The following is a 25,487-nucleotide window of genomic DNA, read 5'->3' on the forward strand; positions in this document are numbered from 1 at the left end:
TTTTGTAGCATCGCATAAATATTATTTATTTTTACCAAATCAAATCTTAAGGATATTGGAAATAATTTAATTGGAGGTGATGGTTTAGGGAAATGACAGGACTGAAAGTACAAATGACTGCAAGGTAAGCATGTCACAGCTGTCATTTGTACAGAAACAACTTCCCTGCTGAAAAGCCTTAATTCTTCACCTGCTGAAAGATGATGCTTGAGCAAGCTGCAGTAACTCAAGTTGGTTGGTAACTTGGATAAATCTGCCTTCTGTTTCACGAGGAAAGTGACTGGGAGCTACAAACAGAATTATAAATACTACAGCATCAAAACATCGTGTTTGAGCAGGCCCTAATCAATCTTCATATAAAGTTTGTTCAAAACTTTCAAGTAGTTATTCTCAACTCAGTACAGGAAAGCGTTGGGTAGCCTCAAGCACTGACTGTTCCATGCAGGTTCTGATGAGCTGCACCAGTGCTTTGTAATCATTATCTGCAGTTGGGAACTACTTTCCCTTGGATCAAAGGAGGAACAGGTTTCAGACCTCTTACCTGGTGGTTTTATTGCCCATAAAGGAGGTTTTCCAGTCGCTGCTGTATCAGAGGTGCCACTCATGAGCACGAAGAGTTTCAGCATTTGGTAACTTATCTATACAGAATTACAACTCTAATAGCATTCTTTCTCCTCTTCTGTTTTCATTCCAGGCTTGGTGGCAGCCAAACCAAACCCATCAGACAGCCAAAACCAGAACCTCCAGTTCTTCCAAAAAACGGCGGCATTGCTTACACAACCATGGCAAGAAGGGAGCCAGAAACTCACGTTTAAACCTCAAAATGAGAACATCTCATTCTGGGTGCTGAAAACTCACTTCAGTTTGTGGTTTCTTTTCAATTTCCCATGTAAAAGGAGGAAAAATAAAAACGCAGGAAAAGCAAAAAAAAAACCAAACAACGGCAGTTCCAGATTTAGCCTTATTTACAGTAGATAAGTGGGAAGAATTTTTCAATAACGTGAAAGATTATTTATTTCTTTGGACAAAGCACTGTCGGATTCTAACCACGCACATCAAAAAACATTATTCACACGAAAACAATCTAATTCTCCCTGTCACTCTTAATCTCACTCTGTCTATGAGAGGGCTTGCAAACTGATCTTTGCAACTGTCTGTCACTGACTCCCAAGGGAAACTTTCCTTCCTTCCACCTGCTTTAGGTCTTTTGCTTACATACAGTCATTTCCAGCACGAATAACTGGTCTTGCCTATTTTGAAACGTTCTGTCTCATTTGCTGCAGTGCTAAGTGGCCTGTTTACTTGAAGCTGCCAAATCATACAGATACTGTCAAAGGTTAAAGAATTTCCCATATCAGCAGTTGCTGTAGTAGTCACCAGAACGCTCCACAATAAACTGGAGAGGATGTGGCTCCATTCTCAGCTGCAGGGAATGTGGAAAGAAGAAGTGATCACAGGCAGCAGCTTTTTCAATAATTTCTTGGTCCAACTTAAAAAGCAAGCAATTCCACCAGCAATTCAGCAAGTGAAGTCTGCTTTCTCTGCAGGTGGCTTTCTTCTGACTCATTTCAGCCAAAAACATTATAGAAAACCTACAAAGATGCACATGTAGCTCTTCTCCTATGAATTCCTTTGTCAGCAGCAGCTTGGCTTACCAACATGGCTATGTGTGCTTGCATCACATAGGATGAAACAGTCTTATGATGAGAATGACCTGAATGAAACTGAAACACACCACATATTTCCAAGCCCTTATTACAGCCCACAGCAGCCACACTGTGAAGTCTGTGGATGCACAAAAGCATCAGCCAGCAGCTTTCCTATGCCATTCGTGACTTTATATATTTATATATTTCTATATTTATATAATATTTTTATATTTATAATTTAATATTTTTTAAAATTATATTTATACATTTATATATATATATATATATATTTTTTTTTTTTCCTCACTTGCACCTTTCTTTTCACGATGCCAGCCCCTCCCTCAATCATCACCACAACTTCCACAAACATCCATGTACAATCTTGCTCAATTATAGGTCTGACTGTTCTTTTGACTGTATTTTATAGTAAGAGAAGAACAGTTCAAAGGGAATAATTTAGTCGGTGTTGTCTTTTAACTACTTCCTCAAAGCATACAATTCTTCTGATTTGACAGTGTTTTGCAGATAAATTTCTTTCTCTCCCTGCTCCAAGTAAAATTCCCATCTCTCCTGAGACAGGACAAGAGATATGCATATCTATGTGCATATCTATTTCTTCCTGTCACTGCCCATTCTTCACAAGTCCTAAAGGCTCAGAGGCATTATTCTCACCTATCTTCCTCAAAGAGAACTTATGAAAACAATAACATTCTTAAACATTCACAGAGAAGCAAAGAGGAACGACAAAGCTTTCCAATTCTGAAAGCCTCTTACAAGACAGTGGACTATTGTGTGGACCATCACTTGGCACAAGCCACTGATGGTCACTCAGAATCCAGCATTATTGTCTCTCCTCACAAGTACTAATCCACTTTTTAAACTCACACATGCCAATTGACGAGTGAGTTTCTGCTTAATGGGCCAACATAACACAGGAAGCACTACTTTTGGAGCCACCCTTGTATTAACTGTAAACTGAAATTCACACACTGTGAAGTTAAACTATACTGCATGTAGCTGCCTACTTTATACATTCAACAAGCAACTAACAGCCAATTGCTTGTTGTCTATTCATGGCTTAAAATTAAGTGCCCAGCTGTGTCCATTAACCACATTTTCCATTAACATAGAGGGTGGTTGTTCGTATTCAACAAACAGCTTATTTTCATCATAAGGAGAAAGGATAAAGGAACTGTGCCAGAGGCACGAATCTCCCCAGTGTAAGGAAGTGCCTTGCAGGTGGTTCTGGGGCACAAAGAGTGCAGGGGAAGACTTTGGCCAATTATGTTGGATTTACACATTTATCTTGGAATAACCCTGAGTCCTGGCTACAGCAGCCATGATTATGTGGGTTCATACCGTTAACTGCTGAAGCTTTGGGACATACCCATTCATTTCCAGCATAAAATTACCAAGCAGGCTTTGACACAGTAAAACCCACCTACCTACTTCTTGATTTCAGCTCATTCATATCCTCTGAGGGTTGGCATTTAAGTTCCCTCTTGCCAATACAAGAAAAGCCATTCCATAAATGCTAAACCTATGATATATTTTTTTTTGTTGTTGTTCAAGCAGCGTAGCATCTGCCCCTTCTTCCTTCCCGCATTCTTCTTTCTCCACCTCCTTCTGAAGATGAGCAGAGGTTTTGGTTGAACAGATAGACTGTTGGACAGGTAGACTGGGCAGGCAGTATCTACTTATTCCAAATATTCCCTCTATCCAGAGAGGTCCTGAAGCTGGCTTAGTGCCCCACGGAGATACCAGCTTGGAAGACCTCTCGGCATAGTCAGGTTATGGCCAGGTCAAACATACATGTCCCACTGGCTTTCCCACAACAATCCTTAGTAGGGAAACTGAGGAAAATACCTAATCCACTCACTAGGTGCAAGTTCAAGTCCCTGCTATACTTTCAAGGTTTCTGCAAACAGCTGGTTAGGAAAACTCAGAGCCAGCAACCACAGCTGGGACAACAGACTGAACCGATCCCTACAGGAGCCTAGGTAGATGATGTTCAGTGACCAATTCCTCTTCTTTTTGCACTCATTTCTTTTTTCAGCAGTCTGTGGCACTGGGCATTCAAGTTTAATGAGCCATAACAATAACATCCTGCTTGCTTAATCACACAACCTGTCAGGAAAACTGCTTTTCCTGCCATTTCTTGCCCTATAGATCTAATAGACTTGTTGACTTGTATGAGAACATCACAGGTGAGTTCATTAAAGCCACTGTTACAATGCAGCATGCTGACAGTTGCCATGCCTTGCTCTCCTGAGGCCAACAGCGTGACATCCCTGGCTCATGCTACAGGCCATGCTGTTTTCCCATTCAGGAATGGCACTACCATCTACAGAGACACTACTTCATCTTTTATGTAACTTACCTTTTATAAATGTGTGTGTTCTTCAGGGCTCCAACATACCTTGTTACTTCTGCCATATGCTCTTGGCTGCTAGAAGCCTATCAATTCTCTACCTTCGGGAGGTTTCTGATGCATATGCTACAACAGTAATTTCAAGCATCCAAAGCACACAGACTTCAGTAAACCGTGGTAGTTTTTAAGATTTCAAACATTAATACAAAAATTTGCATATTTAGCCTTGGTCTGGTTGGTTTAACCAAAATGAAATCATTCTTCCTAAGTCTCTTAGTCATTATTTCCTACCTCAAGTTAATCACATTCTGCCCTATCCCTGTCTAAGGAAGTAGGCTTCCAGTGATTTCCACCACAGAAGATGAATTCCCTCCAACTGCCTATTTGTCAGAACCATTTATTCCTCAAATTTCTCACGGGCTTCCACCTTCAGACAGCATTTTAGCTTAAATTAACTCTGACTTAAAAGACAGCTGTTCAAAGGAGTCATGAACAGCCATGAAATTCTGGAGGCACCGCTGAGCACGTTATCTGCCTCCTGGCTACCTATCTTGGCTTATTATGAAAATAACAAAAACACGAGTTTATCCACCTACATCCTCTGCATCAGCCCAAAGTACCTAAGATGTGCAGAGAACAGTGTGCTCACTTCTATCATTTCCTTCACCACCGCTTTCCAGTATGTGGCAGATCACACACAACAGCTCGTTCCAGCATGCTGTGCACCCAACAATAACAGCAAAATATTCATTAAATGCTGGCATCAATATTAGTTATAATGCTGTACTCATGACCTATCACTCCAAAACACAGCTCTTGATCAAGTATATCCTAACCTTTGTTTATGCCTTTATTTCGTATTTCAGTCCAAGTTGTCTATCTGGTTGCCTTGTTATGTTTTACAGAATCTGAGCTGTTCTGCTGCTTAATATTTCAGCCCACGAGACAGATAAGCTGGAAACATTTACATGTTAAGCATGCAGCTTAACAGGGTTATGGAACACTGAGTAACCAACTTCATGATATTTTTAAGAAAATTAGAAGACTGGATGATGAAAGGGGTGCAACTTGCCAACACTGCACTACCCATGGCCTGGTATCACATATGTTAACTTCAGACTAGGAAAATAAACAAGATGGAAGCTAGATGGATGAAGACATAGTTAGCTGAGAGGTCCCAGTTAGCCACATGTAAACACCCTGCACAGGTATGGAAACGTTCTGGCCCACAGCAGGAATGATCAGGCCATTGACAACCAGTCAGCTGCACGGTCCCTTGAGCGCCTTTTCTATTTGAGGTACAAGCAGTTGCAGGCTTGAAGTATGCTCAGGGCCAATACCACATAGACTCATCCTAAGGCCATTTTTCCTTCTCTGGCATTTACCAGCAACTGCTCCTGGAGACAAGATACAGTCTGCAAAGGCTGCTGCAGCCCAGAGCTGTGGAACCAGAAGGATGCTGGAGATGACCGCACGGTTCTGGCTCCTGCTGCAGCTGGTATCAGCACAGCCCAACAAGAACACTGGATTCCTAGTCCTGTAGTTCAAAACCACCATGTTGAAATTAATACATATTATTTAAGAGGAATGAGAAAAAGGAACAGACAATCATCCAAAGCGTAGAAAACTTGATACCACGGTACGTGCTTTAAAACTCATTCCATCTCATTGAGCAGCAACTGAAGAATGATCAGATCTGCACTGCCTTCAAGCACCAGGGGAGACTGCTCTCCCTGCAGACAGCAGCAGCTCAGCAAGACTAACAGTAAGGTTGATATTTTCACTTGAGCTGGAAGAGCATTCACTCTCTTTAGCTAATATCCCGTTGTCTTTGATGGGATGAAGCAGGAAAGGGAGAGAGGCTTATCTTGACTTGTGATTTTTTCCTCCCCTCTTATCCACTTCCGTGGGTTTAACCTAAAGGACGGCAATCGCTTACAGAAAAACTGAGCTGACACTAAATGAATACAATTCACAAAGCATTTCCACAGTGCTGTCACATTACTTGGCCTGCTCAGGTGCTCCTCAAGGCTAACTCAAACAGTACAAGCACTTCAGGGCTTGGCCCAGCTGCTGCACGAGAGCACCGCGCAAGTCAGCATCCAGTTGAAAGTGACCAGTTGCTTTCAATGCATTCTAGAGCTGAACAACCCAGCTATCTCAGGCAGGTGAAACATCATAATTGGGGAAGACAAAAAACAGTGACAGCAGTTGAAATTCAGGCATGGAATAACTGACCTCTGACATCATGGCTGTATGCATTGCCATCTACCCAGGGCAGAATGGGGCTTTCTGAAACCACTGGCAGGCCACAAGTCACACACTGTTCTATCTACCTTTCCTCAGACAAACAGACCATTATTCCACAAGCACACCGAAAACTTAACCAGGCTAACTGGATCAGTAAGATTATAATAAGAAATAGGTTAAGAAAGTTAAATACAGGAGTGAATTGCTTTAATTACACCAATGCTAGTTTCACTCATACAACTGCCAGCCATAAAGAGCATCAACTGGTTATGAAGAACAGTGATTTTGCTGACTACAGTGTGCTATATAACCCTCTTCTGATTACCCACTAATTAGTAAGGATTCTTACAACTTAGCAGAATTCCTCAACAATATATTCTCTTTAACGTCTTAATTTTTGAAAGATTTATGTCTTTCAAGAACACAAATACTATCCCAACATTGGTTTATCCTAAGAGACTTGGGTCATACTATTTCCTTATTCTTTCCTCCTAATTGTACAGGAGAAAAGGGTCTCACTCTTTATGAAGATTTCTGTCCCAGCAGGTCAGAAACATAACAGCATATACAGAGCTTTTTTCCCTCAACTACTGCTGTTCAGTTGACTAACACTTTTCAGGCTGACAAGCTACAACCTTAAATTGCTATTTCCTCATGACAAAAACTGACAGGAACACCTCTTTGAAGGCAGTAGAAGAGTAGTTTGTTTCTTCAGATGTGCTGGCAGTATAGATAGCCAGAGTCGTAGTCCTCCTGCGATGCACAACTGGAGCATTCTTGCAACAAAACTCAGCCCCATTCCTGGTGCACCTTTCTCTGCATTAGTCCAGATGTCAAAATTCTCTTAGCTTAATGCTTCAAGTTGCCAACACTGGTATGATTTTTTTTTTTTTAAACGACTTAATGTTTTTGCTATTATGAACCATCTACTGATGCTTTCGATTCGTCTCCACTTGAATGCAATTTCCATCCTATTGGAGGTATGGTCCATCACAGCGCAACAGAACAAAGGGACTTGGCTAAAAAGCTTTCCCACTAGCAAATGCTTCTAGCTGGACTTTAGAACATACATCAGAAATAACTATATTCATCTTTGTTCAATTCATAGCATGTCCTTACTCTTTCTACAAGCAGCTTCACCTTTGCACGCTGGCAACAAACTTCAGCATTCTTTTCCCAATGCACAAGAAAACGTAAGCTGATTTGAATACTAATTTAAGCTGACAAAGCATAATATTATCACATTTGTCACAAAAATACTACACTGGAATCAGCAGCTATCCTCTTTTTTACACACACAAGGAGGCCGCCCTGTAAAATGTATGCATTACACAATGCAAACTTTGTACAGTCTAATACATGTGGTACTTGGACTGCAAACCATTTCTTGAACCCTAAAAGCACAGTCTATTTGACTGTACCACACTGTATTTCAATAATAACAGCAAAAAAACCCTAAAAAAATACCTAATACTCACTGTGCCCATTGGGTGAAATTCCTCTTGAGCAATAATTTTCTATCTGTCCATACAATAAAAAAAAATTAAAGAATTAGGAAACCCTTTATTCAAACAGTAAAATAATGACGCATCAATGTGTTGCTGCTTCAGCTCCGTCAAACTGAATTAACAGCTCACACATACAAAGGAAGATTGTTCCCCTTCCACATCTCCCCAGGGTTGATTTATTTCCCACAGAATTGACACTACAGCAAAAAAAAAAACAAACTGAAAAACCTTAATCCAAAGGACTAAAGGCATAATCACTCCATCCCTTCTCTATTTAAATGCAGATCAAATATTCTATTTAAGGTTCCATTTAACCTTAGTACATGAACTTACCAAGTCTTCATACGTCTCCTGAAAGAGTGGTCAGGCACTGGAATGGGCTGCCCAGGGATGTGATGGAGTCACCAACCCTGGAGGTGTTCAAGGAACATTTGGATGCTGGGTTGAGGGACATGGTTTAGTGAGAAACATTGATGATGGGTGGATGGTTGGACTGGGTGATCTTACAGATCTTTCCCAACCTTGGTGATTCTGAGAATGCTGTCATTGATCTCATACCCTGGCAATGAAACGAAGGTTTTTGATGCAGTCTGGATAAGTACTGTGAAAACAGCAAGCAGAACCTCCTAAAACTGTATGTTTGTATCATCTCTTTCCTCTCTGCCCTTCCACATTGACTCACTGAAGCTGAATAAAGCATACATGTTTTAAACTTACTGTAAAAAAAACATGTCCTGGTAATACACCTCCCATGCTGACATTTACTGGTGCTGAGGAACTGTTTGTAATCCTGTGCTCTAACTGCTATCAATTACCATAAAACAGTTAAAATTACCACCTACTGCTTTATAAATAATGCATCAGAGTTTTCAACAACAGGCAAGAAATATCCTTTCAAGATCTTTAATGCTTAAATATAAGAAGCAGCAGGGACCCGAACAAAGCTTTCTCCCCAGGTTGCAGCATGGTGCAAGGTGCTCTTTTTGTGCCTTTTATAGAGCTGGTCATTATTCCAAATGTGGCAGAGAAACCTATGGTTTATCACTGAATGATACTGATTAAAAGGGAATGAATGATTAGAATAGTTATAACTGGTATGGCGTGGTATCCCAATGGAAGAACAACAGTTTAGTCAAACCTAAAGCTAAGCAAGGATGGTTACTCTACCCAACAGCATCACTTGGAGATCAGGAGTTTCTCAGACCTAAGATGAAAAAAAAACAAATCACCAAACCATGCATAGGCTAAAGATTTCCTTCTTAAATGCGTGTATGGATCAGTCTGTAAGGGCCTTGCTTTTACAAGGGCAGTAGGAGAAATTAACTGCACAGTGCATTCTTATTGGATAAATGAAGGCAAGGATTAGCGACAAATGGCTTTAGGAGCTCCCTTTGGAGACATGAATGCTAACATCCTGTTGAGGGCATTGAGTTCTTGTTGAGAAATAGACTCTACCTTCTAAGTAGGGCAAGAAGAACTAACTGGCCGTTCCTTCACTGAAACATGCAAAAATGTGTGCCAGCAAATGGACTTTTACTTACCTTACTAATTAAAAACAAGACATTGCAACTTGAGTTCCCAGAGAAAGAACTCAAGACTCCACTGACTCCCTGGGAGCACAGGACTGCACAGAAAAATCACATAATAAACAACAACTATTTGGCCTTTCTTCTTTCCCCTTCTTATATAGGCCATTTCTTACAATTAGATAGGACTGAATTAATAAAACCTCATTCAGTTCTAACCTTCAAAGACAAATGTTTTAAATTTTGCCCCAAGCAAGTTGGCAAAAGAATTGGAGCCACATAAAATGCAGACACTGGTTGGACTACATGATTGCAGACATCTCTTCCAACCTCCATAACTCTGTGATCATATTAGAATCATAGAACGGCTTGGGTTGGAAGGGACCTGAAGGATCATCAGTCTCCAATCCCCTGCTGCAGGCAGGGCCGACAACCTCCATATCTAATACTAGACTAGGCTGCCCATCCAACCTGGCCTTGAACACCTCCAGGGACAGGGTATACAACACATCACAAGCTGTTCCACACCAATGCTGGGAAAAGACAAGCTCTGATGTTAGACTTTACCCTCGCAGGCTGCTCAATAACACATCAGCAACATACTCTACAACTAGGAAAAAGATTAACATATTCTACTGGATCTTGAGAAATGAAATTGCATGAAACATCCAATTAAGTAAATACGGCAGTAAAATACAGCAGGGTGCAACACCAGAAAACAACCCCATTCTCCTGAATCGTTTGTCCGCATAGATAAAGCTTCACCTCTGATTGCTCACTGCTGTAAACCATGCCTGTCAACACCCACAGAAGCTGCCAGGCAACAGAGAAGAAATGCACACCAAGCATAACTGCCTGCCTTTAGTAAAAATATAACGACACACCAACTACCTGCTTCTTGAGATAAGCAAGTCCCAGCATTCAAAACTCAGTGCAAAGCATTTGGAATTAAGTAAAGCAGCATTATTAAAACCTGAGGCAGGTTCTCCAGTAGCACTTCTAAATCACAGCCACAGACAGAACTCTGTGCAGTCCCAAGTCTATACAACATAACACACCCAGAAAGAGGGTAAATCCCAGATGTACAACCTCTTCCAGAGAATATGATGCAACATGGCGCAGGTGAGCAGCCCCAGCCTGGCCATATTACAGCAAACCCAGCAGCATGGGAATCTGAGAATATATCTCTTATTACCAAACAGGAATACTCTTAAGTTCTTGTCCACTCAAAGAAGGGGCTGCCATCTTCTGCAATACAGCCTCAGAACCAGAAGCAAGCAGGCAGGGTTGCAACGGTCCTACTGGAAGGATCCTGACAGCTGTTGAAGCCAGATCATTCTCTGCCATCGGGGCACTGGTTTCTCTTAAAACTTTGTATTAAAAGACCACAGAAGGCAAAATTCTGTCATTTACAATTGCACCATTTTAATACAGCTCTCTGCTATTCTAAATTGCAAAGCAGAGTGCAGATCATCATTGCACAGCTGGTGTAAACCAAAAGTTCTATTTCAACGCATATTAGAAAACAGCAGATGCAGTTCTGTCTCACAGCAAGAAAAAGAAAGATGTATGGGCTCTGCCTATCAAAGTCCTGGATGGCCCTCAGGCAGATATCAGAAGAACAGCTTTGCTCGATCCTTCCCTTTCAAACACTAGCTTAGGTCCTCCAACACCACTATTCAGGTAGGAAGCAATGTCCAGGGACCACTCTCAACTCCTTCCCAAATGCAGCCACTCCACTCCATACCCCCCTTGTATTTCTCTGAGTTGTTGGGGTTGTTTTATTAATATTTGTTGTACTAGATTTAGATAGTTATCATTACCTGATGCCTTGGGGAAAAGCTCTCCTTCTTAACTCCTTCGCCCAATTCCCATCTCTATTTACCTAGCTGCTTCATATTAAGCATCTTAATTGAAGAAAGAAAAACACGCAAACATCCTATTAATATTCCAATATAGCTTTACCTAAACTGAAAAGCTGAAGACCATCACATTGACTAACTTAAAACTAGTAGAAGAGCTATAGAGATACTCCTCATACTGCACTCCTTCAAACACCTGTTCTCCTCCTCTGTCTGAACTACTCTCATCCCATCTCTTTTGACACTGTACTTTACTATCCAATTTCAAAACAAAACTAAATATTTTCAAGTTATATTTTTTTGCCTAGAGGCTGCTGACTCTATTTAAATTCACAACATACCATTCTGAATCTCGTATCAATACACTAAATGACCAAATATATTGAAAAAGATGCATATATGGGTGCAGATTCTTCACTGATTTTCTTCACAGTTTTTCTGAGCAGCATTACAAGATTAGATAACACAATGAATAAAATGCAACCATAAACCGCTTTGGGTTAAGAGTTAAAAAGACAGACAGAGCGTGCCTTCTTTCCCCATTAGTCACTCACTTGCATCTGCAAGGCTCCCAGTCCATCAGAATCATCTTTAATGGAACATTCCTCAACTACGCTTTAAGGGAGAACATAGCATTTATATTCAAAATGAGTTCAGAAGAACTGAACTTAATATTTTGGATTTTGGCCAATCTTCTTCCATCTACTTTTACTCACATCTCCAGAATTTCTAAGGGCAGAATTCCTAATACGATAAAATATGTAACTTTAAATCAGAAGTAAAGAGAGTCGTACAAATCAGACCAGAGGCTAAACCAATCCAAAACCCTACATAAAGTCAACTGCACCTCTTTATTTCCACCTAACGCATCAGGCTGGCAAACCAACCAACAACTGCTAAAATCCCTCAGGCCCCAAGCAAGCAACTCATCCCACAAAGAACAAACTTAACCTTCCTGAAGCCCAGACTGGGGGCTGCATGGAAGCTGCATCACAGAACTGCTGTCATCCTTAATGAGGATTACTTCTATGATACTTACTTGGCTATTATTTTTTTGATTCCAGCTGAACTCATAAGTGGAAGAACGTCACATTCCTATTTGTAATGGCTGGAGCGTTAAGATTCTTTCTTTTGTCTAGAGACACATAACTGGCAGTGAGTGTTCAGCATCCAAAGCTGCTCCACAGAGCACCAAAGAAAAGTTCTGCTGGGACATCCCTGGTCACTGACATACCAGAAGTTTGCCTAGATAAGATCCTAAGCTTTTCAAAGAAGTTTACAAAAGACAGGAGCTAACCTGTTCAGAGACATTCATATCAACTGCACCTTCATGTATGCTGATATGAAAATCCATTTAATATTAACAGCTCAGAAACAATAATGCAGAAGACAAAGAAAAATATGAGCATTTTCCTTACGTTTCTACTTGGAAGAGTAAACTGCCATCAAGCAATGAGCATATTTACCGCACACACACACATATATATCCATATATATTCATATTGTTCTCTTCCTAATGATCAAAATAGATTCTGGAACATTATGTTCCTAACAATGCAAACAATCTATGTAGATTACAAACAAACTGTCTGACTCTATTTGCTAACATGTCTGTATGCACAGACCAAGAAAGCTACGAAGACACTACTGGTGACCACCTAATCCAAGCCAAAGTTCCAAGCAGGGCCAACTTCAGAAAGCAGGAGTTAGCTTAATATCAGCTTCAGTAACTCATAGATTCTCCAAGTGTTTGATGAAGCTGCATGTCTAATAATAACCACTTCACCACAATTACCAATAAACAACAACAAATCTGATCCCAACAGCTGGTTCCCAAAAGCACCTGTAAAGGGCTCACATCCTATCTGGAAGCAATACTATTGGAAAAGTTTCTGAACCTCATATTCCATTTACTTATTTAGGTAGAAACTCTATTGAAGAAGAAAACACTGAGCTTCAAAGAACCACGAGCTACATGACAACTGTACTCAACATGCTGCTTCACAGACACCTGAATACAGGTGTGCTTCCCTACATGTCTCCTGTTTTCACACCAACAGCATCTCTGTGCCAGAGGGCAAAACTCTAAAGAACAGAACAATGTGCAGCATTAGAGTAGATAAAGTCATCTAGGAGGGGGAAAAAAAAAGAAAGGAAACAAACCTGAATGAAAGCATTAAGAGCAACAGCTCAGGAAAAAGGAAAATAAAGCTCAGTAGGAGAAGAAAATATCAAGAAGAAACACTGGATTTCTTCTTTTGTTTTTATTTGGTGTTTTATTTTTTAAAGAAATAGCAAAAACAAAAAAACCCAAAAAAGCAAAAAACAAAAACAAAAAAACAAAAAACAAGTAAAGTCAGGTGAGACTCACTAAACATTTCCTTAAGAACATAAAGGCAAATTTCATATTTGACATTCTTATCACTCCAAAGCAATGAAATAAAACCATATAAAGTAGACAAAAAGAAAAGGGGGTGAGAGGGAGGAGGGGAGAAAAATACCACTTTGGGAGTTGTATCAGCATGATGTAAGGCAGAAAAGAAACAGTGAATGAATAGTCATCTCTTACCAACTGGACAGAGGTGAGATCCAGGCCAAGCTAGAAGTGAACTGTTCCCTGTGCTTAAGCAGAGCTAATTCTGGAAACACAAAGTGACTTTTGAAGATAGAAAGTGACTTTAGACAGATACATGGAGCAACAGGCAAGTTCCAAGTCTTAACCACCCCATGTGTTTTGGACACGTCTTCAGCTTCGAGTCCTTACAGGGTTGGACCAGCCAGTGATTCCCATCTCAGACTGGGTCAATCCCCAGGCATACCTGAATGCATAAAGATGAGGGTAGGGGAACTATGAGGGCTAACAGGATGAGTAATCACAAAAAGAAAAACAACAACCCCAGAGAAAAACTATCAAAAGCCAGAAACCTGCTGGAGAATTTCAGCCTTCTTCTCAGATGCTGCTTTCCTCAGGAATGCCCTTTTCAAAACTATTAATTCCTTGTGAAGAAGATAATTTATCACTGAATTGCTCTTTTAAACTTCACCTTGTTATGACAGTGACAAAATAATAGGCCCAACACAAATGCTCAGCAGTGCCTCTCAGAAGCAACGTTTGCCAGATTTTTCATTGGTCTCATAAACCATCCAGAAAAATAAAACTTAATGCCTGGCGGCAGTCACGTATAATTATTCTTCTGAAAAGAACTAATACGCAGTTTGGCTGATTTAGGACTTGGCATAAAATAATTAAGCTAGAGCAAGAATTTATGCCCAACAAGCCTCGCGCTCTGTACAAGTTGAGTCCAATTTTTATTCTGAAGGCATTCAGTACCGCAGCCACAGCACCTCCTACGCACACCCCAAGCAATAATAAAACACCTGCTTGGTACACAAGAGCTCTGCCCTAAGGGGCGGCGAATCAAGCTGAGTCTTAAAACAACACAGGCTCCTGATGAACAGCAGCAATGTAATTTGGAACTCCCAGTTAATAAAGGCTTTAGTCACTCTGCAGGTACTGACACCAAGACATTTCCTGTCCCTTGAGACCAAACTACTGAGCACTGTTCCCCTGACCGCAGCTTCAGAAGAAAGGATGGGTATATCAAAGGGAAACTATTGGTAGGAACATATTAATAAAACACAGGCAGGTATGCAAAAGGTTGAGACTTGGTCATTTATTTTAATCAAGTTGCACCCTTCTAAAACCATTAGGTCAGATGGATAAAATGAAAAATACCCCCTAAGTAATGATGAAAAACGGCAAAGGAATATAAGAAGAATAAAAAATATCAGAGCTGTGTAAGATAGTAATTGGCTTGATTAATGCGACTGTGGAAACCTAAAAGGATATAGGAGTTTTCACATGAGACTACATAAAATAGAACAACATACAATTTATGCTAGAGCCAGTCGAAGCTTTGAAATCCATTATTTGCTGAATTATTACACTCTTACAAGCACTCTTCAGTTCAACATAAGCAGTAACTTCAGTATCACTCTTATTAGTGTTTCAAAGTTTGGAGAAAGCTAAACTGCTGTTTTCAGAGCAACCTGCTGCTTAAACACACATTCCATTTCAAACAAAGTGGGGAATACTTTTGGGATAGGAGAGAAGAGGATGCCCATTTAGGATCTCATCACACTACTCAGCGTATCAACAGGTGTCTAACTAAGCTTTGAAAAGTACTAAAGTGGCTCAGACCTTTGACCATTATCTAAACCAAGTAGGCTTAAAAAACTTATGTCCTTAATCTCTCAAGAAAGCTTATTAGATACCCATCCACAAAAGCAGGTTCCGCTAAATGACATTTCCTCTCCATACCCATGTATTCTGGATGCATCCATGTTATCCTCAAACAGAGATCCCCAAGCTAAGATAAATCCCAATGTGCTGTAAATCCACCTGCCTGCTCGCTAGACAGTCAAGCACAGCAGGTTTCTCTGCAGGCTTCCAGCAGCAGCTTACTGGTCTGAACCAGCAGCTCCATGCTGCAGATGCTATTTCCTTGTGTCAGGCTCCAAATTAATTCAGGTAGAAAATCACAAAAAGTAGATGACCTTAAAGGTCCCTTCCAACCCAAACAATTCTAGGTGTGCTGCAAGGAGGTTTTCTTACGGATGAACCTGCCAAACGTAAATCATGTTTCCACACAAAGAAAGCTTTCAGAACAAGAGAACCTTGCAAAAATTAGATTAGTCATGGGCACCAGTAAAAGCAGTTGTGCTTGGTGAAAATAAAGTAAATAAATAAACACATCATCCAACTCGTCAAGCTGATCTACTCATGCTACTCTCGCCTTTTTAAGCAGGCTTAAAATACATTAAATACTCCTATCGTTGCACAGCTTTTTTGGAACTGTAAAGGGGAGGGATGCTGCTAATAAAATTACATCCAGTGTTTCAAAAGCCACGTGAAAGAAATCAATTGTTGAAATACACAGTTCTTCATTTACAAAGGTAAACTGACAATCTGAGAATACGAACGAATTAAGTATCACAATTTAGTATGAATAATTTATTCTGACTACTCAAGCTGTCGATGAGGAGCAGTTCAGAAACTTTAAATCATTTTGATGAGAATTTCCACTAAAAAATATAGTAACTCTAATGCATTTTATAAAGGCCTCATCGTTATACAGCATAACCATTATTCAAAATAACTTATACCTGCTACAGCATGGAGTTAAATTCCAAATCTTGATCATTTTATATGTCAAGGCTGGGAGAGACCTGTGGATCTTGCCTGATCTGCTCATTACTTATACAGTTGCTCAATACTTAGTGAGCAAAGCTCAGCAGCTCCCAGCTGTATTAATGCGCTAAGATGGCATCAAGTCACAAACACAAGAGAGATTTACACTGGTAGAACGTGAGCAGAAAAGTGACACCCATGTATATGCCCAGACAACAAAATGCTGAACAAAATGACTGTCGAGTCCAAAGAACCTAAAGAGGTAAATGGAAAGTAATAGACAAAGGCAAAACGGGGGGGTGGGGGAAACCTGATCTCTGAAGACAATTTAAGGCTAATTCATCTCCCCAGAAGAGCATCAACACCACGTTAGGATATACTCCAGACAGCTGACAGCACAAAAAACATTTTACTAATTCCAACCTTCCAACTGTATTTCCTACCCCTAGGAATTAGTTGATCAGTTTCTACAAGACGTTTCTTCTCAGGTCTCACCCCAAATCATGTCCTGCTTTCTGACACTGTTTTTTCTTACAGTGTACCATTAAAAAAAAACCTGAAAAAACAGAATTGTTGATATATTTAACACACACTTCTTAAATACTGGCCATTGTTAATGATGGCGCGATGATGATTCATGAAATTACACAAAATGCTCCATATCTAATCTTGTCATAAACATTTATTAGATGAGTATAAGAAAATCTTAAAACTTCTAGTTCTTGCACTTGCTTTTGTGTGTTCCATTCTAAGTCTTTTGCCCAGTAACTGCTATGCTCATTTAGGATATTTAACCTTCCTTGAAAAAAGAAATTCGTTAAGCCCCAGTAATACTACTAATGCTGCTAGTAATTTGATTCTTTGGACAGTTGATTAAGAACAAATAAGCCTTAGTCTTAATTAGATGCATCTCTGAAAACAGAAGGTGATTTCCGTATTTGGCAATCAATTACACAAGCCATGAGAGAAAAATGTTTTTCTTTAAAGGACACTGTTAAACCATACAACATCTGCTGATTTTCCTCCATTATGAAGAACTTGGAGGTTAGAGCATTAAAAAAAATCATTAACTCTAACGGAAAGCTTTGTCAGAACAACTAAGAGAGCCAGCCATAACTGGCTATCTTTTACCATTACAGCCCGCTGCATGCTTCCCACAGCAAATACAAGGTGCACAGCAACAGTCAGCAAGTCCCCTTTTCTGTAGCTTTTGCTGCAGTTTTCCTGATTTGCACTGCTCCCCAAGGATTTCTATGACCAGCACTCTGAAACGGCAAGGGAACATCCAGAACAATCCAGACCCAGAGACAGTATTTGCCAATGCTGTGCACCAAGCAGCGGGCTGTCTTCTTTGGGTAGACTGTCCATCAGATCCTAACTTTCCAGGTGCAGCCTAGACTGGACCTGAACCAGCACATACACCTGCTGTTCATCCAGACTTAGCAAGGCTCCAACAAGCAAAGCCTGTGCTGCACAATCAGCCTAGAGGTGCTAAGTCAAGGTCATGGTCAAACCACACAGCACCTGAGTACATTTGTTAAGAAACGCTATTCTCAATGCACATGTATTAAACCACAGCAACTTTCTAACAAGAAGCCAGTGAGGCTCACCGCGCTTACCTGTACAGATACAAATGCAAATAGCCCCAAAGAGATTTGAGGAGACTCTTCAAAGACTACATGATTCAGTAATGATTGAACTCTGTATGCTGAGAAGAAACACTCAGTGCAGCGAAGCTAAAGACAGACTCTGTTAAAATAGCATCGCTAATAGCAGTATGTTATATTTTTGCAACCCTAACACATAGCTAGATGTGGCACTTAAGTATAACGCAAAGCACGTGAACACTACCAAGAATGGAGAAAAAACAGACTGGTGAGATTCCTTGTAGAAAACATGGAAGACAACCTGGCTCCATCAGTTACTCAGTCATACGCTTATCACAGCAGTCTCTAACTCTCTCATAACATATAAGTGTGCATCTCAGCAATTCTGTTGCAGTACCCACTGCTTAGTGTGGCTCCACACAAAGCATTTCTACTGAACCAGAAGACCTCTGGAAGGTTGAACAGTGTCAGGACAGTAGATGCTTCTGGCTGCACTACATCCTTTCCAGTGCCTATTTTACTTAAAATACCTACCAGCATATTGAGTCATTTTTCCCATAGATCTTCAAGTCAATGAGTAGTAGCCCTGATCCAACTGCTGAGCCACTGCTCTGGATTCAACCTTCATTACCTTCAGCAACACGCAGCAGTGGGGAGGATGCAACCTACCACTTCAAAAAAAGACAGCTGAGCATCTGAGGACATTTCATTCCTAGAGCTGGCTTCCCAGGAGATCCATTAATTTAATACATATTGTGGCTTACAGATGAGGTGTGTCGTTTCCATTACCTACAACGCCGATCCAGGTTTCTGCTTCCCATTTGACTTATTTAATGCGGAATTAATGGTTCATAGGAATTCACAGTGAGATAGATAGACTAAATCTTTGCAAATGCATGAAAAGCTTTGAGGAAAAAAACACACCTCTTCCCACCATTCAACAGCCTTTCTTGTAGGGAAAAAAATTTCAGTATTTAATAAACATTGACTTGAATACCAAAAAACTAAGAAATGACATCCAGCTACCAATCAGAGGCATGCAAAATTCTTACTGCTCCTTATTTTTGTTTATACTGCAGATGACCATAATCAACTTTTTTTTTTTAACCTTATTTCTTTTGCACTATTCTTCACACAACATTCTTCAGATATGAAACTCAGCTGCTGTTAGTACATGAGAAAACGAGCTATGCAAGTACCAGTACCACCTATGTGGAAATGAAGGGCATTTGCCACTCAAGAGCACACGACACCTTCCCAGAAAAGTGACACAGACGTAAGCATCAAATCCCAGAACTAAGCAGTCGTGCCACAGAGGTATCCATAACTAATGCTTATACCAAAGAACATCAACAAACAAGGAACCTTCTGAAAGTTGCATGGGAAACCCAAAAAAACCAACATTAAAGCTCCAAGCAATTAAAGCTTCCGAGAAAGAAGGTTTCAAGTCTTACCTTAACAATCTAAACAAATGCAAGATCAAACAGATCTTTGTCCCAAGAATAAGAACTTAGTGGGTAAAAATAAGCATATAAAGGAGCAAACAGGTAGTTATCTCACTCATGTATTATGAGTAACTGTGGTCAAAGTACTTATTAAAAGAAACAACACTCTCACAAGAGCAACCCAGGGTGAAAGACCCAAGTCATTAAGAGGTGAAATTGTGAAAGCTGCTGCTTCTTACTGACAACATTGGACCCCTTTGCCCTCCCCACTACCACAGCTCACCGACAGAGGTTTTCACAGACCAGTTCTCAGAGCAGTGATAGGGTTACTAGCTGCCAAGCCAGACAGCCAAGGCAGCTCATTCCCTGCGGGAGCCTCCGAGCCCCAACCAGAGGCCACAGCTGTGTTATGAGAACAAAGGGCACTCACCGTTCCGACTCTCTTCGTCAATGGGAACTATTGTGGCTGGAGGACCTGTTCTGGCCAACTTGCAATCTATAAAGATAAAAAGAGAAGTTACTTCTGATTCCAGAGAAAGGACCTTGGTTGTTTTATTTGTCTGTTTTGTGATGTTGCATATTCAGCATACTGAAGAGAAACAATAGTTTGCAGCTCATTTGCACTCAGAGGATCAATATATGAGCTCTTCATTTAGCTTTTCCTCAACTAAACTCTGTAAAGCAAAGGAGATTTCCATGACCGAGAATTTAAGATCTCAGATGCTGATCCATTTTTTAAACTAACAGTTAAAGAGCATGAACTAAACATGGCTTGCAATGTCCGCTTAGGTGAGCTTTCCTTCCCATGTCACAACTACACGCACCAAATTGTCACCACGTACCACCATACTACAGCATTGATGGCTACACTACAAACATTTCTGTGTGTTGCAGGGACCACAGTGAAGCAGAGTCCTTCAGGACAGTACAATACGATGGCAATTTATCCCAAAGAAAAAAAAAAACAAAACACAAGGGAATGGTTAAAAGTTACAAATCATAATTAAAGCTACACAACAGAAACAAATAATCTGAATTTAACTGCAACAAAAGGATTTAGTAAAAGGGAGTGGAAAGAGTTTCAATTATGTTCAAAGGAAAACAAAGATTAAATAAAGACAGACAAGCAATGTTCAGGAAGTTTCATTTTGCCATCTCTTACCCTCATATTGCCAGTCTGGAGTCAAAAGTTTAGAGGCATCAATGGAAGCAGAGCAGAATAACGAAAGAAAAGAAGTAAGATTTTGTTGCTGTACAGAAATGATAGCTTCAAAGACAAAAGCAGTACATGCAGAGCTAGCAAACGCATAGATGTAGTCCTAAAATATATAAAAGCAGGTATACTACTCATAATGAACATTTTGTGAACAATTTTGTTTCCTGTATTAAACAGAAGAAAAATATTACCTCTCCAAACAACACAGAAGGAAAATCAAAAGTTAATTAAGAAGTACTTTTCACTTTTCAAGAGCCTCTCAGTGCCAATAGAACAGCACAATATGTGGAAAGATTTCTCCTTCCCCTTTCAACACAGAACAGCATACCGAGCTTGCGTGCAGATGCCAGTGGATATTACATATACAGTTTAGATGTTAGGATGTTTCTTCTCTGAAAGAGTGGTCAGGCGCAGGACCAGGCTGTGCTGGGAGGTGGTGGAGTCGCCATCACTGAAGGTGTTCAAGAAACATGTAGATGTTGTACTGAGGGACGTAGGTTAGTGGGAAATATTGGTGGCAGGTAGATGGTTAGACTGGATGATCTTGGACGTCTTACCCCACCTTGGTGATTCTAGGATTCTATGCCAACAGCTGGATTTGACCCAAAGGGACACAGTTACTATATGGCTTCTACCCAAGTGCTGGAGCATCACTGTATCTTTTGAGAGGTCTAAACACTTGAGGCAAAATTCCAGTACAAAATTATCTGTCAACTAAAAGCAACAGCAAAGAGAGAGAAAACAATTTCCCAACCTACAGCACAAATGACACACGCACTGACTTCAATAGAAGTGCAGCAGCTAATTAATTCCATGCTGTAATTGCTCCAGCACGGACCACACCTGCAAAGGAAGATGAAAGCAGTGAAGCATTTATCTGGATGCGTGCTCAGGTGAGGCCTCCAAAGGGCATCTCCATGGCACTATCATTCCCTCCAGGGACAGCTTTGCTGGTGAGTGCAGCTGAACAGTATGGGTACCTGATCTGACAGCGTGACTCTTGGAGGTTGCTTGTATTTATGAATATCTCAAATGCCATCTGAACTGTCACTAATGATATCACAGTCACCACATCATTTAACTACTTCTTTTTAAAAGCTGCATGGGCAAACCTTGAAGATAAAAGGCAGTAAGCTGGTGTGGGCACACACGTACTCCCATTCATTTAGCAGTAGTTTCATGTACCTGCTTCATCTGCCATCCTAAGAAGTCCATGCTAATTTGTTTGGTGAGCAAATCCACAGCTCTTCTTCATATTCTCACACACTCTAGTTGGATACATAAACACTGCCATACCTTTTGCTTACAGTACATTTTGTTATTACTTTTAAGCATTAACAGAGTAAACAGACCACTTGAAAAACTACACCTTCCATTCCATTGCTGTTTTTGCTAGGAGCAATCTCTGGAAAGATAAGTAGTATTTGCTTATCTACCCAAAACACTGATTTTTTTCTCCATGCTCTTATTCTATTCACTGGATGCTATAAAAGTAAAGCAGGCTGATAACTAATACAGCCCTAACCTTTCCCACAGACACTTCTTAGAACGTTCAAGAAGTTCACAAGCTGGCTAACTGAACTACCCTGCAACATGCTCACCAATATAGGTTAGGATTCTTATTGCAGAGAGCTTCGTGAAGCAAATCATCAGAATTACAAATATATCACACTAGAGAAGCCTTCGCATAGGACTGGCTTCCCATCATACATATCAGACCTCAGAGAGAAGGCACAGCACACCTGTATGTTTAGTCATTTGCAAAGGATTTAAAACAAGTGTGGGTAGATAAAGTGATGATTTGTTTTTTTTGAGACATAGATTGCAATGAAAAGATTAGAGAAACAGCAAAACCTGATTCTACAGCTACAGCAGAAGAAGCCTAACAGGACATATATGTATATATAACCACAGATCATCTTCATGGTGCCAACCGAAAAGAACCACTTGCAGTTTTGTTGTGCAAATTACCATTTCATATGATTTTAGCTACTCCAGCAGTAACCAAGTACCAGATAGAAATAGGTTTTAGTATGTCTGCAATCTCTCCATCCCCTTCTGAAAGGCAGAGCTTGATAATGCCACAGTCTTCTCTAGTTTCATGCTCACCAGTGCCCACTGAATATGGAAGCTTAAAACTGTGGGGTTATACAAATTTCCAAGTCCAAGGGAGATAATTAATATTAAAACCTTTCGAGTTGAGTCAGATGTTGTAAATACCAGGAAGACGTTGTGGCAAACACTGGGTATGTGAAAAACATCCAAGGGAAAGAAGTGCAAGGAAAGGTTCCTCCCACCATCAGCTGGATGGAGAGACCATCCAATAAAGACAACAGAGGCTTGAATGGCTTAGCCTAGGGAAAAGAAACCTTTCTAGAAACACACATGGGTAAATATAGAGAGGGAACACCAAATAATTAAACAAAAGAGCGATACCTGCGCATGCACACATGAAAAAACAAAGCACCCTACTGCAAAGAAGAAATGGCAGCCCACAAATTAAAAACAGGATTTCCAGCCTAAAGCACTTTTTCTTTCCAACTGGAAAACAGATCCTAGAAGACCCTTTCCACGGGGAAAGCAGAAAAACCCAAGTTCTTCAATTTCAAGAACTACCCTAATTTGCTTATGAGATTACACAGAAATGGTTCTTAGCATTATTACATAACAGAGAGGCTCATCATCACATCACACTTAATTAAACTCACTGGAAGAAAGGCTATGGTATTAACGAGCTTCCCTAGCTACAGTTGCCATAATATAATCCTATTTTACATTTGAGCAGCAGCACTGGTAAATGTACTTGTGATGCAGCAAGGACCCCCCCCACCCCGTACAAGCACCGCCCAGAAAAGGCAGCAGCCATCAGGCAAACAAAGCAACAGGCCACAAAGGATTTCCTAAGAGCACGCATTTTGTTCCCATCATTAACTTCAGTTTCCTCTAGCTAGTGCTTTCACTTCACAATTACTCCATCAAAGCCAAGGCAGACAAAGTGCCTGTCTCCTTGTGAGTCAAGTGAAAACCTATTTAATAAACTCTTCATGGAACAGTTACATGGCTGAGATCCACTTGCGTTCTGACAGCTAATTTTCATTATTTTAATTTCTAATTATTTTTAATGAGATCGCTCAGAAGAAACCCTCGATCATTGCCTTAGGGAAGATGCTCAGCCAAGGTCACACGGTGTGAGCTGACAACCTGAGTAATCCTGTATTTTGGCACTGCCTCATCATCACCTCGTTCTTCCCATCCCCACCCTCTCCCTCGGTGCCTCCTCCCATCCACCATCTGCAGTACTTGGAGCATTTCTCTCCCTGCCAACCACTTCACAGCCAAAGAAAGCCATCAAGGCATGGGGCTTTGCCGTGGATGAGATGCCTTCTCATCCCTGCTACCACACACTGCCCCTCTCTGCCATATCTATGGCACTTCACAGATCTCTAAAATCAAGCTAAAAACAACACTTGAATTAGTTGGGAGGAGCGTCTGCAGTTGACTGTTGTGATCATTAAATCATGACTGCAAGGCACGCAATCACATTAGCTGCTTAGAAGTTCAATAAAGAAAATGGCTTGCCCCTTACGGCCATACAATTTTAAGTATGGCTGTAAACCAAATCTGGTCTCCCACATCATTTACAAGAAGTAAACTGAAGCATTAGTCATGGACATCAACTCCACGTGGAAAACACTTTGCAAGGTGATGTGTATCACACAGCAGCTTTCCTACAAAGCTACGCACTTCAAGAATAGAAACGAGGCCCAGGCATAAACACGGGCTGGGCAACGTGTGGATCAAGAGCAGCTCTGTGAAGGACTTCAGGGTCCTGATGGATGAAAAGCCAGATGTGAGCCAGCAGCATGCTCCTGCAGCCCAGGAGGCCAACAGAACTCTGGGGCTGCACCAACAGAGGGTTGGTGGCAGCAGGGAGGAGGGGATTTGTGCCCCTCTGCTCTGCCCACGTGAGGCCCATCCAGAGCACTGGATGGTCTCTGTAAGCACCTCAACTTATAGAAGACTGATCCTAATAAAGAGCTACACAGAGCCACACATATAAGCTATCCGCATAACTAAGCAACTCAGACTGAGGGGAAAATGTCCAGGCTTGTTTCCTGTGTTGCTGAATTCAAAACTACAGCTGTGCCATTTAGGATAAGCTTGGCATAACCTTTACATTAGCAGGCTTGTGAAGCAATTACTCTGCATTAAAAATAGCATAAGAAGGGCTTTCACAGACTATTTTGAGTTCTTCCTGAAAGACATCTCTAATTGTTGGAACTGGAAAGGAACAACAGCAAACTTGAGTTCAATTCCAGCACGTTTGGGACCCTTCTTAGAGCTACACTGAGTTTCTGTGTTTTGATTCAGACTGAAAATTAACAGTTCAGTTAAGCACTGCTGTACAATTCATTGCTTGGGTCCAACAACTCCACTCCAGGTTAATCCAGCTGCTTACATGTGATTGCATCTCCTTCAGGTTTGGCTTCTAACAGAAGAAAAGGCAATGCTGATAGATAATATAGCACAAAAATGACAAAAAACAAGTAAGAATGCTGCTTTAAGTCCCATTCACATAGCCTCAGACAGCATCCAGAACACGCAGCCCAAACAGCTGACTTTCTCTGATGTTTTATTTCTCCATTCTTCAAACATCTTCATAGAGATATAATATCTATAAAGGGTCTGCTGCGTGGAAATTGCCCTGCAAGTGCTATGTATTGCTATTTTATTTTTACTGCTATAGAAAAATGCAGTACCATCTATCTTTGGAGCAATATGCCTTTAGACTGCAACAACTTGCATTTTACAAGCAGTTTTGGAGTTGACAGAGCCTTTTAGAAGTCACACTTCTGCCCCAA

At 40.7% G+C, this 25,487-nt stretch overlaps 1 protein-coding gene across 25 annotated transcripts in view; it reads right to left on the bottom strand.

Moving 5' to 3' along the window:
- Positions 1-25,487, bottom strand: part of PCDH15 (protocadherin related 15) — a 528,749-nt gene that overhangs the window by 213,661 nt on the left and 289,601 nt on the right. For 13 of the 25 annotated variants that reach the window (XM_085554984.1, XM_085554986.1, XM_085554968.1 and 10 more), the window contains 2 exons: positions 20,572-20,586; positions 19,840-19,905 (listed from right to left, as the gene is read on the bottom strand). The exons of 2 other annotated variants lie outside the window; for them this stretch is intronic. In XM_085554984.1, coding sequence (XP_085411110.1) covers positions 19,840-19,905; positions 20,572-20,586 — 81 coding nt within the window. The remainder of the gene's footprint in view (positions 1-19,839; positions 19,906-20,571; positions 20,587-25,487) is intronic. 10 more of the 25 variants (XM_085554985.1, XM_085554987.1, XM_085554973.1 and 7 more) reach the window with 1 other exon arrangement.

This window comes from Coturnix japonica, chromosome 8 (genome assembly GCF_054131305.1).
Source record: "Coturnix japonica strain WE chromosome 8, WE-NBRP24, whole genome shotgun sequence".
Taxonomy (NCBI): Eukaryota; Metazoa; Chordata; class Aves; order Galliformes; family Phasianidae; genus Coturnix; species Coturnix japonica.